Genomic DNA, 18,100 nt, shown 5'->3' with positions numbered 1-18,100 from the left:
TTTCTATCCTGGCAAATAGAACAGGCCTCTATTGATTGTTGATTGTTCTGCAAATTTCCATGTCGCCTGTTCTTTGTTCTTTAAACTTTTCTCTCTTTATAGGATCTTATCAATTGCATCCAACCATGACTTTCTCAGTTTTCCTTTTCATCGCAGCTCACCCATTCTTCGTGTGCGGTATTTGCTTTGTGATGCCTTTCTCATTCATACTCCCTCTATGACCAAACCACCTCACTATACTTGTTTTGTACTGGCCATACACTTCTGTATTCCATCTACATTAATTCATTTAGATCAGTGTTTCCCAACTTGGCAAATGGGAGGCTAGGGGACTTCAACTCCCAGAATTCTCAGCAACGACTATGCTGGCTGTGGAATTTTTAGAGTTGAAATCCATATAACGTACTTGGAAATGGCTAAGATTGGGAGACCCTGATATACAGGTAGTTTTTGACTTACAACCACAATTGGAACCAGAAGGTCCAAAGAGCCGCGGTGGCGCAGTGGTTAGAATGCAATACTGCAGGCTACTTCTGCTAACTGCCGTCTGCCTGCAATTTGTCAGTTCAAATCTCACCAGGCTCAAGGTTGATTCACCTTCCATCCTTCCGAGGTGGGTAAAATGAGGACCCAGATTGTTGGGGGCCATATGCTGACTCCGTAAACTGCTTAGAGAGGGCTGTAAAGCACTGTGAAGTGGTATATAAGTGCTATTTCTATTTCTAAACAAGGCTGTTGTCTGGTGAGCTTTTGTGCCAAGGTTGTTAAGTGAATCACTGCAGTTAAATGAGATGTATGGTTGTTAAGTGAGTCCAATTTGCCTCATTTACTTTGCTTGTTGGAAGCCAACTGGGAAAATTGAAAATTGCAATCACGTGACTCTGGAATGTTGCCACCATCATATACATGCATGCCAGTTGGCGAACATCTAAATTTTGATCATGTAACCATGGAAATGCTGTGATAGTTGTAAATGTGAGGACTGGTCATAAGACACTTTTTTTCAATGCCAGTGTAACTTTGAATGGTATCTAAATGAAGGGTTTAAATCTAGCACTGTTCTGACCCAGCCTTCGCAAGTAATGATAAGCCGCTTACTTACAAGTAAAAAGTAACCCTTTTCAAAACAGAGCAGGAAGAGTCTTTTATTCACATGGATAAACAAAAAAAAAAATCAAATGTAATTAGTCCCAACAAACCTGTGTTTAGCCAAGAAATCCGAATAGCTTGCTGTATACTGCTGTATACAATCCGAATAGCTTGCTGTGTAAATAGGGAGGGGCTTGGGAGTGGCCGGTTGTTTATTTCCCAGCCAGGGAGGGACTGGCTATCGTTTGCTTCTGCCTCTCCCTGAGAGCCGGCTTATTGCTTTCCTTTGCTCTCCTCTCTTTTCCTTTCTGCACATACTTGCATCTGGGATAGGCTCCATCTGTTCCTCCCCCTCACTCAGCTCAGGCCCTGAAGACAGCTGCCTCTCCACCTGGGGGAGGATGGAAGGCCCTGGCTCAGCCTCTGTCTCTGATGCTGTTTCCTTAGCAGAGCCTTTCAAAGGCTCCGAAGCCGGTCCAGGCGCTCCCTCCACCTCCACCTCATCTGACTCTGCAGCTAGCTCTGCTGGCAGCCGACGGGCCACAACAAGGACTACCTTCATTCCTTGTGACAGACTACATGTTATCTTTCCCCCAACATCTTTCTATATTAAAATACCTGCATCTATTTCCTCCTCTTTAATAAAACGTTCGACCACAAATTCATCTACTTTTGCTTAGCTTTCCCCATTTATAAATCGCTAGCAATCATCCAGTCCATTTACTTTTGTCAAATCCAACCACGTTGGCCTTTAATACATCAGTTTTCTGATTATATTCCTCATTATATCATGCTGCAAATTGTTTGGCTTCTTAGCCAAAAAATGTATGTTGTCTACATACAAAAGTGCATGCACATACACATCCAAATAATCCACTTATAATTACAAGTATTTCTTATGTATTCATATAAATACTAAACCAAGGGGCCAATGCACCTCCTTGTATTATTACTCTGCTTATTGTTCAACTATTTCTTAAGCAATCCATTTATTCTTGTGTATGCTTTGCTTTTTTCTTAACTTCCCTCCCACCATCACGTTTACCATCTTTCAGTACCATATTCATGTAAAACATTGAAGTACAAGGAGAAATAATGTCATTATATCGATCAGAAAGGTAGTTCGATGGTTTGAATACCTAGAACCATGTAATGGAGTGAGCTCCCATTACTTGTCCCAGCTTCTGCCAACCTAGCAGTTGAAAAGCATGTTAAAAAGGAAGTAGAAAAATAGGGACCACTTTGGTGGGAAGGTAACAGCGTTCCATGCACCTTCGGCATTTAGTCATGCCGGCCACATGACCACGGAGACATCTTCGGACAGTGCTGGCTGTTCGGCTTTGAAACGGAGATGAGCACTGCCCCCTAGAGTTAGGAACGACTAGCACATATGGATGAGGGAACGTTTACCTTTAATAATTCATCTTAAAATAATTTCTAAATTATTGAGTGATTAATGAAGAAAAGCAGATATTTCTTTCATTATGGGGGGGAGGGGGAGATATCTTACTGGAAATTAGAAATCACATTTCACATTGTATTACTTTCGAACAATGAAATTTGATATTGTCAGCATTTGCGAAAACCTGTAAATCACATGACTAAGCAGACAATTCTGCAAAGACAAATATTTATTGGCAATGAAAAATAGACTCTGTGCAGGTTGCGCCTTTACCATTACAAGTCCAAAATGGGTGGGAAGTAGTTTTTTAAAAAAAGGAAAGAAAGAATAAAAATATTGCTTTTTTTAAAAATTACACTGCGCTGACATTATTTGAATATCATCCAGAATCAGTAATGTAAACAAATAATTTGAATACAAAATAGAATCAATCACAAAGATGCCATTTAACATTAAAACCACAGTAAGAAGTTGCAATGTGATTTTGCACAACAAACATGATTGTTCCAGATTATGGTCTGTAAATAATGCTAATTCATAGAAATGAAGTGCAGTTTTGCTTGATCCACATTTCTAAATGCTTTGACTTAATTTGATGAACAATGTGAGTAGCACATTTATCCAAATCATGCCATATCTGTCTATCTGACTATCATCTCTATCTTCCCCCTACAAACAACTTAAAGTGATGAACACACCTTTTCTTATTTTTACCCACAACACCAATCCTTCAGCCAAGGTCACCCAGATAGCTTTCATGGCTAAAGTGGGACTAGAACTCATCATCTCCTGCATTCTAGCCTGGTGTCTTAACCACTAGACCAAACTGGCTCTATTTATGTGTCTTTGTATTTATTGCATGAATTTTTATTTTAGAAGACTCTCGTGAGCATTAAAGAGAATAGATTTTGCCTGAATATGTATGAAACCAAAATTGAGTGCAAATAAATGAAGTCACCAAGTCTTTACTAATTCATTATGAGAGCTGCTTTTAAAGATTTTTTTTTGTTCACAAAATAACATTTGAGTTGAAAAATAAACCTCAGCTTTGAACTGAAACGAAAGATTGATCATCTTGCATTAGCATCTAATTAAATAACTGATTCTTTCATTATTCATGATGACTGGTCACTTCTGCGTGTACTTCTTTGGTTCACATCATAAAGAACCGGAAAGCAGAAAACGTCTGTGGGTACTGAGCAAAAAAAATAGTGAGTTCAGCCTATTTAGTTTTAGTAGTGTACACCATATAATCTGAATTGTGTGTGTCACAATACATTTATCTTCCTGCAGGAAATTATTTCCCTCCCAACTACTACTTGTTTCACTAATTTTACCTTTGTCCCTTTGGTTATATTAGCCAAATTTAATTAAATTCTTGATTCCAGTATAAATCATGATGACAGGTCAGTATTTGAAAACTCTCTCTCTCTCTCTCTTTCTCTCTCTCTCTCTCCCTCTCTTCCTCCCTCCCTCTCTCTCTCTCTCACCCACCCACCCCCACCCCCACCCACCAAAATAGACAGATTTTTGAAGTAATCTAACCTGATACTTGGTGTAGAATTCAGTAAAAATCAAGAGTGGAGTGGACTGATTGGTGTCATTGGGATTATGGTAAATAATTTTGAACATACAGCTAGTGTTGGAAACAGATGACTGGCCTGATATATATATATATATATATATATATATATATATATATATATATATATATATATATATATATATATATATATATGTGTGTGTGTGTGTGTGTGTGTGTGTGTGTGTGTGTGTGTGTGTGTGTGTGTGTGTGTGTGTGTGTGTGTGTGTGTGTGTGTGTGTGTGTGTGTGTGTGTGTGTGTGTGTGTGTGTGTGTGTGTGTGTGTGTGTGTGTGTGTGTGTGTGTGTGTGTGTGTGTGTGTGTGTGTGTGTGTGTGTGTGTGTGTGTGTGTGTGTGTGTGTGTGTGTGTGTGTGTGTGTGTGTGTGTGTGTGTGTGTGTGTGTGTGTGTGTGTGTGTGTGTGTGTGTGTGTGTGTGTGTGTGTGTGTGTGTGTGTGTGTGTGTGTGTGTGTGTGTGTGTGTGTGTGTGTGTGTGTGTGAGAACCACTGGTATTCCTAAATATGGGAGGAATATACTCCCTCTTTCTGAAAACAGAATTACATACCTATTTCCCTGGCTCAACTGATAAAGGAGGAGAGCCCGTGGCTTAGTGGCTAAGTCTCCTGCCTAAGATATATACAGCCCAGGTTCAAATCCCAGTAAGGGTATGGTTAGCTGATGAGAGCTAATTAGCTCGCAATAGATCTATACTAGTCTCCCTTTATTTATTTATCAGTACAAATACAACACACACACACACATACACACACACACACACACACACACACACACATATATATAATTTTAACTACAGCATTTAGGACCTAGCCCTGAATGTGAACAGACCAATGTATCAAACCTGTCAGATTTATTCAGTATGATTCATTCTGTTTGTGATATCATCAGTGAGCCCTTTGATATAGGACATGTGGTGGTTTGGCCAAGCCTTTGATGTAGGTTTGTTTAAGCTACTACAAGTCCTTTCAGAATGATTTCGTTTAGTTAACTCAAAATCTCTGCCACACAAAACTTGCTTTCAGGGTTGTGAGAGTGTGTTTGGAATTGTGATCATATTGATTTTTTTTAAAAAAGGCATTGCCTCTGTATGCTGCCTTGCCTTTAGATACTCTATCTAAGACAATGTACAGAGGTCTCATATCTCCTTTTATCTTAACAATTTTTCTAGGAAGTAGGTCAAGATGGAACATACATTTGTTAACATTTATAACAAGATAGTGGAAAACCTAGGGATAGCATTAAGCACATCCGACTAAGCTTGGTTAGGTGGCCATGTTATTGTTACAGTATTTTGTGTCTTGCAGTATTGTGTTTCTGATATTGTGTTTCATGGCATTTTGCAAATCCAGAAAATGGGTTAATTCTGCAACCAGGTCATGCACCAGTTATTAGTGCAACATGCAGTTTTGAACAAGCATTTACCTGGGTAGAAAAATAACATTTTAACCATTACTATATTGCACTCATATCCCTGATGGATTCTGGGTTGTTAAAAAATGTTATCCCATTATTGTTATTGTTGTTATTATTATTAATCATCGCACAGTCAGCCAGATGTTCAGTCTGGGTTGGACATTTTTGTCTACCTATTGAGTCTTTACCAAGGACCTGGGATAGGCAAATCTGGATGTTTGATGGAGTTATAGATATCGTCGCAGGATGGAAGCAGTTCAAAGTAAAGCAACCTTCTGCAATTGACTGATGGTGAATTTGTCAATGCCTATGGTGTTCAAGAGGTGCTCCAGTTGTTTTGGGACTGTACCCAAGGCACCTATTACTTTTGGTACTACTGTTGCTTGCCTTTGCGATAGTCGTTCTATTTCTATTTGTAGGTCTTTGTATTTTGTTATCTTCTCCAGTTCTTTCTCTTCTATTCTCCTGTCTCCAGGCATCATCATCATCATCATCATTATTATTAAACATGAAACTCAGTCAACTAAACATTCAAAAATGCATCATAAATACCGTTGACTGGTGCTAATGATTGATACAGGTTGCTGACAGGATCCTAGGTATCAACCAAGTACCTTCTTAAAATATACAATGTTCCGAGTAACACAGTTTTTGCAGTTCTGTTGGTGTTATTGCAGGAAGCTGCAATTTGTTGATGTAAATTCTTGGACATGGTACAAAGTGCCCATGACAATGGGTATCATTGTTACATGTTTCATCCATAATCTCGTAGTTCCATGGTATTTCGTGATTTTTTCTAGTTCTATTCTTTGAATTTGGCATCTCCTGGTACCGTGATGTCAATAAATTGTAAATTTTTGTTTTTGACAACTGTGATAGCTGGCATATTGTGTTCCAAATGATGATCTGTCTGTATTTGAAAGTTCCACAATATCTCCTCCCCCTCCTCCTCCTCCTCCTCCTCCTCCTCCTCCTCCTCCTCCTCCTCCTCCTCCTCCTCCTTGTATTTTTTTACGAAGTTATGGCAAGTACCTCCCTTCTTCCATTTTCCCCACAACAGCAGCAACTCTGTGAGCTGATATCAGCTGAGAGAGAATGTCTGCCCCAAAGTTATAATAAAAATATAAGGAAATTTTATTTCAGCAGTGGAGTTCCTTCCTGTGTCATGAGAACACATGGTTCTCTAGAATTTGAAGTCCAACCTGATATTCCCCAAATTTCTTGGTGTGGATAGCCACAGATATGACATTGGAGAAACTATGGGGCGACAGTTACAAAAGCCTGTTTTAAGCCTAGGAAACAGAGAAAACACTAGTAAGAAACTCTTTAGGAGTCTGTTTCTTAATATTAAAAAAAGTAGAACATTATATTTTCCAAAAGGAGAAATGGAGAAACATTTTCTTAAAGTCAGAAAGTAGCCTCAGTCTTTCTGCGTAATAAAACAGTCTCAAGCAGAAGAGACTGGTCTTTAGGAATGCAGATTTTGTATCGATTCAGAAAGGCTGGGCAATCCTATTTATAAACAAAACACTTTCAGCCACAGCTCTCCCAGGCTGGGATTAAGAATTTACATCCCTCACCAGAATTTTAAGAACATGACATGGCCTCTTGGACATAAAACAGGATTAACCCACCAGTATTAGAATAGCAAAGGGCACAAGGCTCTCTACATTGCACAACCCCCTGGATCATCTCAGAATCGTATAAAAACCCATTCATTCCTAAGCCAAGGGGCCAGCTACTGCAGAAAGATTTGATGTTGTCACTGAAGCAACCAAATAGTCCTCCTTTCCAATCAGCCTCCATTTTATTTCCAGCATCTTTCTCCTGGCTTGGAACCAGACCGGATTTTTCTTCCAACAATTGCAAAGATCTCTGATTGGGAACCTGAAAATTCAGGGAATCCAAAAGGTAGATTAAAAAATAGTTATAGTGCTAAAAAACAGTGCTTAAGGAGAATTGTTTGTATTTTGTGGGGGTTAAATGAATGCTGCTTTTAAATCTTTCATTCTGGTGGTGCAGAAGCTGGCAGCTGGTCAAACTGACCCCAGGTTTCAAGATGAAAGGCCGTTTATTGGTGGTTTAAATTTTAGGGATGAACTTCATGTTCTTTATCCATTCCTTTATTCACAATATGAATCAGCGAGTTGTGTTGCCCCAAAATTGCCTTTTCTTTTAGCTGCATCCAAGGAGAATTTCTACCCCATCAGGTCCTTTCGATTTAAACACCTGCCTCTCCAAATGGGGAAATGTGGTTTCCTTGTGTGTGGCCTTATTTGGATGGAGCTTTTGTTAATTTCTTTTGTGAGAGCACATTGGGTTCTTTTTAAAGGTTTTCCTGAGAGGGTAAATTTGGCTCCTGCTGAGAGCAGTCGTAATTGCTCCATGCAGAATTTTAAAATGCAGCTTTTAAAAAGGTTTAAATCTATTTTTCTCCCTTTATTTTTCAAGTGTAGCTAAGCTGCCCATCTAAATGCAGGTAAATTGCTAACATCGGCTTTGACTAATTGTGGACTCGGCATAGGGGTGTTATCTGTCAGGCCCAAAAACCGAGATGACATGGGGTGATTCTTCCAAGTTGAGTTCTCTATTGTTTCCTCACCTATAGAGAGAATCTTGACAGACTGAGCATTTTATTATCTCTGTCTACCATATTCTGTGGTAGCAATTAGGGAGTGGCTGCCTTCACCCTCTCCTCTCACACAAAATATCTGGACCAGTAATGGTATTCTATTTTCTTCACTACCGGTTCGGTAGTGTGAGCGTGCGTGTGTGCAGAAGGCCCTTGATGACGTCTGGGTGGGTGTGAGGAGCCTTGTGCTACCACCACTAACTGGTTCACCCATACTGGTGCAAACTGGCAGCATACCACCTCTGATCTCTTCCCTCCTTAGAATTCATTTCCTTTCTACAGTCCATCACCTCATCAGAAATTGTATGGATTGTCTGCATTTATGTACTGTTGTTGTTGAAGATAAATTGTGGTTGATCAATCCTGGGAGTTTAAGTCCACACTGCTAATCATTGCCAGGGCTAAGAAACAGGAGTATAATAATGGAATACTGTAACAGACAGGTTATTCAATGTCAGGAAATCGTCTGTTACTCCCGTGATGGTGGCGGCTGATCTAAATTTGCTTTTTTGAAACTAGGCGTGTTTTTTGTTTACTCAAGACTGATACGATCTTCAGGCAGCAAGAAGGAAGAGAAGCAATGCTTCCCTCTCCAAGTGCAGGAGTTGTTTTCCATGCAATTTCCTTCTAAACGTGCCCCTTCTTTAGAAGCAACAGAATGACTGTGGTGTATTGTTTCCATCCAACAACAATTATAGATATGCCTTCTGTATAGGGAGTTGTGCCCTTTCCTTTCACTCACATTCAAATCTATAATGGTTGAGGATTAATGTTTTGGGAATAGAGTGATAAGGCAAAATAGTGAGGTTGTTTCATGCAGTTGGCTAAGGTTCTGGACGTCCTCCTCCTCCTCCTCCCCTTCTCCTCCTCCTCCTTTTCACCTGTCTTAGGATTTATACTAAAGGTTTTGTGAATTTATTTCTTCAAAGTTATAATTTTCAGCAAGTGTGTTGAAAATTGGTTCCATTTGTCTCTGCAGACCTTGTGTTATGAGGTTTCTGATGCTAGAGGCCAGGTCATCTGTTGATGGGAGAGCAGATCGTTTGCCTCATCGCAGTAGTGCATCAAGTCCCAACACTATACAATTTTGCTAAAGAAATGGTGTTTATTTACTATTGGGGAGAAAACAAAGGGTTGTATTCTATTGGCATGACAAAATAACTTGCTGTTGTTGTCAGATTATCTCACTTGTCGAAGACTATTGAGATGGATTCCACTTTGTGTCCTATGAAGTTATCTGGGAGCTTCTATCTTACAGCAAGCATCCAGCTATACCTGGTTGACCTCGGAAGAAAAGCAGGGTTGGAGCGAGTTAGAAATTAGATAGAGACCAGCAGGAAATTTCATAGCTGGAACCTGGACTGGGAAGTTTAAAAAGTCATCTAAGAAGACAGTGGCAAACCATTTTATACTGTTGCCAATAAAATTACATGGACTTTTCTAAGAAATCAGCAGGAGTCAAGCTCGACTTGAGGGAATCTTTACCTTTTACATGGATAAAGGTTATAATCTAAGAACCACATGAAATGCTGCAGGCAGAAATTTGTCTTTTCTTGTGAAAGAGGCTTCCAGTTCTCTGTTTCATTGTCAGGATTGTTTAGAATTTCTTCAGAATTCATTTTTGATTTCAAGTGGTTGAGCTTATGTGTGCATAGTATGCAAAGAGTGCTGGGGGTCGCCATCACTCTTCACACCTTTCCTCATTGCCTCTGCTTCTGATCTGGATAGGAGTTCTCTTCTAAGAGGGTTTAATGGAAGCAAGGGTTAATCTTCCTTTCTGGGCAGATAGACATTTGGAATTATGAGAGGATGTTATGGACATTCGCGCCAAATGCTGCCTGAGATAAGGTCATTATTGCAACCTTCTCAACTCCTTTCCTAGATGCTCTATTTCATCCCATTGTTTCTTTTCTTTTTTCTTTCCCTGGGCAGGTTGGTAGCACTGAACAAGACAAGACTGGGCTGTATTCCCTCTCTTTTATTTTTATTTTTATTTGTTTCTATTATTGATTTGGAATGGTTGATGCTGAATTCAAAAAACAGATTTATAAATCAAAAAGGTGATAGATACAAAGGTGCTTTTTCAGGAGGCAACTGGACTTTCTTGCTTTACTTTTGAAGACATTTCATTTCTCATCCAAGAAGCTTCTTCAGCTGCGGATGAAAATTACTATCTGTCTGCAATGATATAAACCCTTCCATTCCCCACTATCCTGCCAGAGCTGAAGAAGTTCTTCCGGTTGCCTCCTGAAAACCATGGAGGTTGCCTCCTGAAAAAGAACTTTTGGGACAACCATGACCTGGATGACTGATAATCTCTACAGACTTTTAGTGATAGATACACTTTTCAGCATAACAGATCTCGTTTCACTTATGCTTTAAACAAAATAATCTTTGAAAAACAATTCAAATGGCAAAGGGAGAGTGGCCCGAAATCTTTGAGTTGAAGTTCAACTTGTGAGCTGAAATGTGGGAAATTTTGCTAGTAAGAACAGGGCAACCTTTCACCATTGTAAAAATAATAGAAAGACTAGTATAATGTATAATGAAACATCTTGCTTCCAGAAGTTGTGAATGCTCCAACACTGGAAGTTTTTAAGAAGATGTTGGATATGCATTTGTCTGAAGTGGTGTAGGGTTTCCTTCCTAAGCAGGGGGTTGGACTAGAAGACCTCCAGGGTCCCTTCCAACTCTGTTATTCTATGATTCTATGTCACTGCAAATAATACAGAAGAAACTTTCAGCCCTGAGAGCAGTCTTGAGAGACTAGTTGGGAGCAAAGGTGTGGTGAGATGTATACGTTTAGCCCCAAGTGATTAACATACTATTCTGTATACATCATGTTTTCCTTTTGCAGCTTTTTGTATTGGGTTACACGGATGCTAAAGAAGCTACTGCCGATTTAACAGAGGACTAAAATATCAGGAAGAGTCTTGAAATATTGATGTGTTTGTTGAACAAAAACAGCTTGCTACTTCTGGGCAGCTTTCTTCACATTTCTCTGGAGGAGGCACAGCAGATGTGCGAGGGGAGGAAAAGAATATGTAATTGGAAAAATATACATTAGATTAAGCAATAATATCAGTAGTCACCTCTGTTCAGGCAGCATGCTGAGAGCTAGGCTGACTGACAAACTGCTGATAACATTTTTATTATTATTTCTTTGTTTATTCTATAGCCACAGACCATAAGGCAGACTCTCCAGAGGACACTACAACATTACGAGCATCAAGTTATTGGGTAAGTAGAACCGATTTCTTCAAAACTCCAAAAGGAGTGTAGAGATAGATCGGTGAGTGGGTGGCAATAAAAAACTAATTACTGATTGCCAAGATATTGCCTTACGGTAGCTTTGCCAACCAAATGCCCTTAAAATTGAATTAGGAGTAGGAATTCTGGCAATTCAACGTTTAAAAACTCTGAATGAGTTCCTTGATGCAAAAGTTTAAGGAGACCGCCCTTCTTTCTACCCCATCTTTCTTTTTGTTCTATTTTGTGCTCCTTTGTAGTTCTTTTGTATGCAGAGAACTGTGTACTAAGAAGTCATGCCATCCGATTTGTACCGCTTAGGTTCAAAATATTTCAGGGAGGCTCAAAGGGCAAAAATGCCCTTTTAACTTCTAAATTCTTTTGTGGGTTGGATTTCATATATTGTTGTAATCTTCCCTTTCAATCTTACTGGAATTGTTGGACAGCGGTGGCTAGCAGAAAAATGAAGGGAATAAAATGCCACATACATTTTCCTTTCTTGTTGCAGGCCACAAGTAATAGGAGGGAATAATATTCATGTTAACGTAAGCTTTGAAAAATATTATCTTTCCTAAAACCTATTTGCAATCTAGTTTAGAGAAAATGATCACCTGCTCTATCTACTTCTTTTTACAGTAACTTGCCAAGATCTTTCAATAAATGAACAACCAAGAAAGTTGCAGCAATATATTCAATAATTGCAACTCATTCAATAGATACCTTATCATAACGGGAGTTTTGGCAAAGTTACAGATGTGTTGTCTTTTGGTGGCTTGGCTGTGTTGTTTATTTAGGATAGTGATGGCGAACCTTTTAGGCACAGAGTGGCCAAACCGGAAGGTGCGCCCCAGAAACCCGAGAACCAGCTGGCTGGTGCACATGTGAACCTCGGAAACCCAACAACTAGCTGGCTGAGCTGGGGCAATGGCGCGTGTGCCCACAGAGAGGGCTCTGCGTGCTACCTTTGGCATGCATGCCATAGGTTCACTATCCAAATTTAGGACAACTTTCAAAGACTACCCAGAAATCATAGCTCACCTAAAACACAAATGCCCAATTATTGACAGATCTCTCCAAGTTCAACAGAATCACGATCACTTTGCAGGAGCTAGTAGTAAATGTTTGGATACAAATCAGAGTACTGCTTTATAGAGCCCTTCTTGCTTAAAGTCCTCAGATTCTCAGGACAATCTCCTTAAAATAGAATCTTCCCATCCCGTGAAGCTGTAAAGTCCCGTGAAGCTGTAAAGCCGCTGGGTGAGATCATCCGTGGTTTTGGGGTTGAGTATCACCTCTACGCTGATGATACTCAGCTGTATATTTCAACTCCAAACCACCCCAACGAGGCTGTCGAAGTAATGTCCCGGTGTTTGGAGGCCGTCGGGGTCTGGATGGGGGACAACAGACTTAAACTCAACCCCTCCAAGACTGAGTGGCTGTGGCTACCGGCACCTCGATTCAGCCAGCTGATTCCATCGCTGGCCATAGGGGGCGAGCAATTGCCCCCTGTGGAACGGGCGCGCAATTTGGGCGTCCTCCTTGATGCCCGGCTGTCAATGGATGACCATGTGGCGGCCGTGGCAAGGGGGGCGTTCCACCAGGTTCGCCTGGTGCGCCAATTGCGCCCCCTACTGGACCGGGATGCCCTACGCACGGTCACTCATGCGCTGGTGACGTCCCGCCTGGATTACTGCAACGCTCTCTACATGGGGCTGCCCTTGGGACGCGCCCGGAGACTGCAGTTAGTTCAGAATGCAGCCGCGCGGGCTGTGATGGGGAGTACGAGGTACTCCCACATAACACCTCTCCTGCGCGAGCTGCATTGGCTGCCTGTGGTTTTCCGGGTGCGTTTCAAGGTGCTGATTACCATCTTTAAAGCGCTCCATGGCACGGGACCTAGTTACTTGCGGGATCGCATCCTCCCACATACATCCCTGCGGCCAATACGCTCACACAGGGAGGGACTTCTCCTGGTGCCATCCACTGGACAATGCCGGCGGGCGACACCGAGGAGTAGGGCCTTCTCTGTGATGGGCCCAACCCTCTGGAATGACCTCCCCCCCGACATTAGAACCACTTCTGACCTCCGCTCCTTCCGGCAAAAACTGAAGACTCACCTGTTCCGATTAGCAGGCCTGGCATAATTCAACTGTCCCTCCTGGCAAACGCACTATATCTGGTTATTTTAGGGGTTTTTTAATTCACTGTATTTGTTTTTAGGGGTTTGAACTTTTAATCTGCTTTGTACAGTTCTTTTAATGTCATTCTAACCTCCTCCATGTCAACTGTCAACTGTACATACTTAATTTTATTGTATCTGATATATTTTGTATGAACTGTACACCGCCCCGAGTCCCTTTCGGGAGAGGGGGCGGTCTAGAAGCATTAAATTAAATTAAATTAAATTAAAATCAATACGTAGAGAATTTTTTTCTGATGCTTTAGAATTTTAATTGTTTGGAATTCTGTTATAGAATTCCATTATTTTTTTGTGTTTCTAAAAATGCTGTTTCTAAATCTTGCTGTTCTAGAAGTAGGTAAAAGACTATCTTCTTTAATTGAACATCTGGAGGATAGGTTTAACTGACTGATATTTTTCCCTGGAGGTAACACCTTTATGGTTTTAGACGTTAAGTGACCACATGATAAGTGATACAAATGATTCTCCCCTCCCTCCCATTAGTGTTGGAGGCACCATTTAAGGCACTTCCAGATTAGCTGGTCATATCACTGTGGTCTGGGGGATGCCCATGTAGGCTCCTTTTAGGTCCCCATCAAGGAGCTTGAGCAAATGAGGGGAGCTCACCACGCCATGCAGCAGGACTTGGATCTCAAATGTGGGCTTGCTAACCTCCAACCAGGGGTGAAATTCAACAGGTTCTGACAGGTTCTAGAGAACCGGTAGTGGAAATTTTGAGTAGTTCGGAGAACCGGCAAATACCTCCTCTGGCTGGCCCCAGAGTGGGGAGGGAATGGAGATTTTGCAGTATCCTTCCCCTGCCATGCCCACCAAACCACACCCACAGAACCGGTAGTAAAAAAAATGAATTTTTTCACTGCCTCCAACTCAGCATCCTCACCCATGGTGCTCCATGCAAATGAGAATAAATAATAATAAAAACATAAAGTGAAATTTAAAAAAACCCTGAGTTCCCAGTGGGCTAACGGCTCTGTTTCCTGGTTATGTTAATATCTATGGATTATAATTTTCTCACCTGATCTAGAGAGAAAGAGAGAGATTGTGTTGTATCTGTAATCTGGTTTTATATGATTTTATGATGATATACATATTCAAGAGCGATTTGAGATGAGTGGCTGTATAAACTGGAAAAATAAAAGAAAATAAATATAAAAGTTATTATTAAGTCAATGTGTTGCAATTTTCTTTTTCCTGTTTGTTTTGGATTACATTTCCCACATTGTTTTGTCTTCACCATAGCGTTTGGGGCTCTTATTTCTAACATATCTATAGGGCAACAGATAGAGGTAGGCTACTGAAAACTATAAACAGTTGCCTGGTAAGGCACCAGATGAATGGCTAAATGTGTCCAGTATTTATATGTTGTGACTAAAAACAACTTTCCAGCATTACGTATGTGTCTTTTCACTACTGGCTGCTACCTATTCTTTCATTAATTAAAAATAAAAGAATTAAACTTTGAATCTTGTGCACTGGAAGCCTTTGACATACTTATGAAATTGCTGAGATGTGTCTTCCTTTCGTTTTACAAGCCTAGCATGGTAGTCTAGCCAGCATGGCATGGTAGCTAAAGTGTTGGGTTATGACTGGGGACACCCTGGTTCAAATCCCCTTTGCACTAGAAACTCATTGATCGACTTTCAAGCAAAGCCATAAAAGATTGTTCAGTCACACCAATATTTAGATTCAACTGAGTAACAGGCAGCTTCCATATATAATACGATCAAGCAACAGCTGCTTCATAAAACTACTTGGCACAATCCCATTGTGCCTATTTTTGTTTTCCCTAGTCTGCATTGACTGCCTATTATTTGTCACCATTTCTCTCCCCAGCCGAAGATATTCATAATACTCAGAGCTCGCCAAATTACTTTGCCACATGAGGCAGAAAATTTCAGAGTACCGACCACTATATACTGCAGTATACTCACAATAACAATAAATCCTTTTTTGGAAAGATGGCCAAATGTCTGCAGTCGGAGGTGATGGTTTTACTGCTTAATGGTAGAATTGGATCCAACAGCTACTGCTGGCTCTCACTGCAATGTTGTATGGATGAGACACCTGCCAGAGCTGTATTGATTAAGCAGGGGAGCTGAATTGATCAAGGAGTGGAGCTATATTGATCAAGCAATTGAGCAATCAAGCAATACTTGTGGTTTCCAATTATGCAAGTGCCCTTGATCCTTTGGCATTCTCTTCAGGTTACCGTAGGTTGGAAGCATGTGTTAAAATTCAGCACAGGCTTCTGAGGTTTCCTAAGATTTAGGTATTTATCCTTGTGGGCTTTTTAGTCAAGCTATCTTTTCAATTCTCCTTAGTTAAGAATTCAGACACGTCAGGGAAGTACCTCAGGCTAGAATAGTAGACGAAGCTGCTGTTTAGGGAATCACCTTTGCAAACTTGCTCGTATACTTTGATGGCAAGTATAGAACAGATAGGGAAGAAAAAGAGGTAGAAACTTGCAGCAAAGAGTCCATTCTTTTTTTGAAGTTCACATTCCTAGATCTCAAGGGTTAAGATGATTTATGTGCGTATATTCCCCGTTTGGTTTTGTTTCTCCTTCTTTATTTTCTTCAGAATATCAATGTAGGTTAGAAACTTCCCTGTTAGATAACCTGCAAGCAAGTACTTGGAAACTACAAAGCTTTTTCTGTTTTAGGAAGGAGAGATAACGTTACACATCTCTGGACAAATTTGGATCTGCAGATTCCGCTTTCTTGCTTGTCGCATCTGATTGCTGGTCCATTTCCATAAAAAAGATGGAAGTATTAGATCAGTCTTTCTCAGCCTTTGCAGCTTGAAGATATGTGGACTTCAACACTCAGAACTCTAGGAGTTTGATGTTCACATATCTTACAATACAATACAATAGTAGAGTTGGAAGGGACCTTGGAGGCCTTCTAGTCCAAACCCCTGCCTAGGCAGAAAACCCTATACCATTTCAGACAGATGGCTATCCAACATCTTCTTAAAGACTTCCAGTGTTGGGGCATTCACAACTTCTGGAGGCAAGCTGTTCCACTGATTAATTGTTCTAACTGTCAGGAAATTTCTCCTCAGTTCTAAGTTGCTTCTCTCCTTGATTAGTTTCCACCCATTGCTTCTTGTTCTACCCTCAGGTGCCTTGGAGAATAGTTTGACTTCTTCAAGCTGTCAAGGTTGATAAACTCTGTATTTCAGGGTTCGGCTGCTGTGGGTTTGCAGGGATTTGGGAGAAACTCTAGCTAAGATTCTGTGAAGTTTAGAGAACCCCAAATTTCACTCCTGGCTGGCCTTGCCACATCCGACCCTCCCCTCCCAGGAGTCCCCATTCAGCCTGTTTTGGATGCAGGTAAATGCATGGCATGCACAAAGGCTCAGGGAGGGCAACTAACGGGCCTACTAGAAGTTCGGGAAGGCTGAAAACAGGCCTGTTTCCGCTCCAGAAGGCCTCTGGAGCCTGGAGAGGCCATTTTTGCCCTCCCCGAGGCTCAAGGAAAGCCTCCGGAGCCTGGGGAGGGCAAAATGCCCCCCCAACCTGTTAGGGGGGAGATTCCACCCTGAATTAACGAAGCGTGGATCGTGGCTTTCTCCTGAAGCATACTTTTGAATAAGCAAAAATAAACCCGAAGCAAGATCTAATAAAAACATTTTAATATAAAAGAAAATAAAAATACAAAAGTGCTAACTCAATTAACTACATTTTGGCAAGATCTATGTGCCTGTCACCTTTGGCAGGCAAATGGAAGATCAGAAGAGAAAGTTAAGGAATGTGAATGAGCAGGCGCACTAAATCATTTGTGAGATAAGAACTGTGAGCATGCGCAATAAATCTCAGCATAGCTAGCAAACCAATTAACGCAGTGACACCCCTTCTTTTGCTAGTTGAGCTGATGTCATTAAATCATCAAATAAGGCACATCTTCTTTTGCAGGTACTCGTGTTGAGCTGCTGGAAGTGGTTTGTTGAGCATGTCAGCAATTTGATCATGTGTAGATACATATTGCAATTTAACAAAACCTTGTTTAACTAATTGCTTTGTGTTTTGATATCGAATGTCACTGTGTCTGGACCTAGAACCACCGATTCATTGTCTTCCATCACTATGATTGGTCGAATCGGACGTGTCCAGATAACGGTAAATAATTATTGGTAAATAATGACAAATTGTCAGTTGCCACGAATATCGTTGTGGAGGGATACCTTTTGTGACCCTCTTGGAATGTCTCGGAACAACAATCCATTCTTCTTCTGCTTCTTCGTCCTCGTCCTCACTTTCGTCGCTAGAATCAGCATCTGCGGCTCGCGAAGACAGAACATTAGGTTGTGAAGAACTGGTAGAAGGAATATCTGCCTGTGAATCTTGGTCATCAGGCTGTGTGGCATCTGCAACATCATCTCTAGGAAAATAAACTCCAGGATCATTAGAGTGAATCTTGGACCAGTCAGTTCCTTTCAGGCCTGTTTCCACCTCCAGAAGGCCTCTGGAGCCTGGAGAGGCCATTTTTGTCCTCCCTGAGGCTCAAGGAAAGC

The 18,100-nt window shown here is 40.9% G+C and overlaps 1 protein-coding gene across 1 annotated transcript in view; it reads left to right on the top strand.

The window, feature by feature from the left end:
* Nucleotides 1-18,100, top strand: part of GUCY1A2 (guanylate cyclase 1 soluble subunit alpha 2) — a 245,169-nt gene that overhangs the window by 9,863 nt on the left and 217,206 nt on the right. The window contains exon 2 of the mRNA XM_081952009.1: nt 11,315-11,376. Within this exon, the coding sequence (XP_081808135.1) occupies nt 11,315-11,376 (62 nt within the window). The remainder of the gene's footprint in view (nt 1-11,314; nt 11,377-18,100) is intronic.

Source organism: Natrix helvetica, assembly GCF_964273705.1.
Source record: "Natrix helvetica genome assembly, chromosome: 4".
NCBI lineage: Eukaryota > Metazoa > Chordata > Lepidosauria > Squamata > Natricidae > Natrix > Natrix helvetica.
The sequence above is the reverse complement of the archived record's forward strand: the minus strand, read 5'-3'. Positions and strand labels throughout refer to the sequence as shown.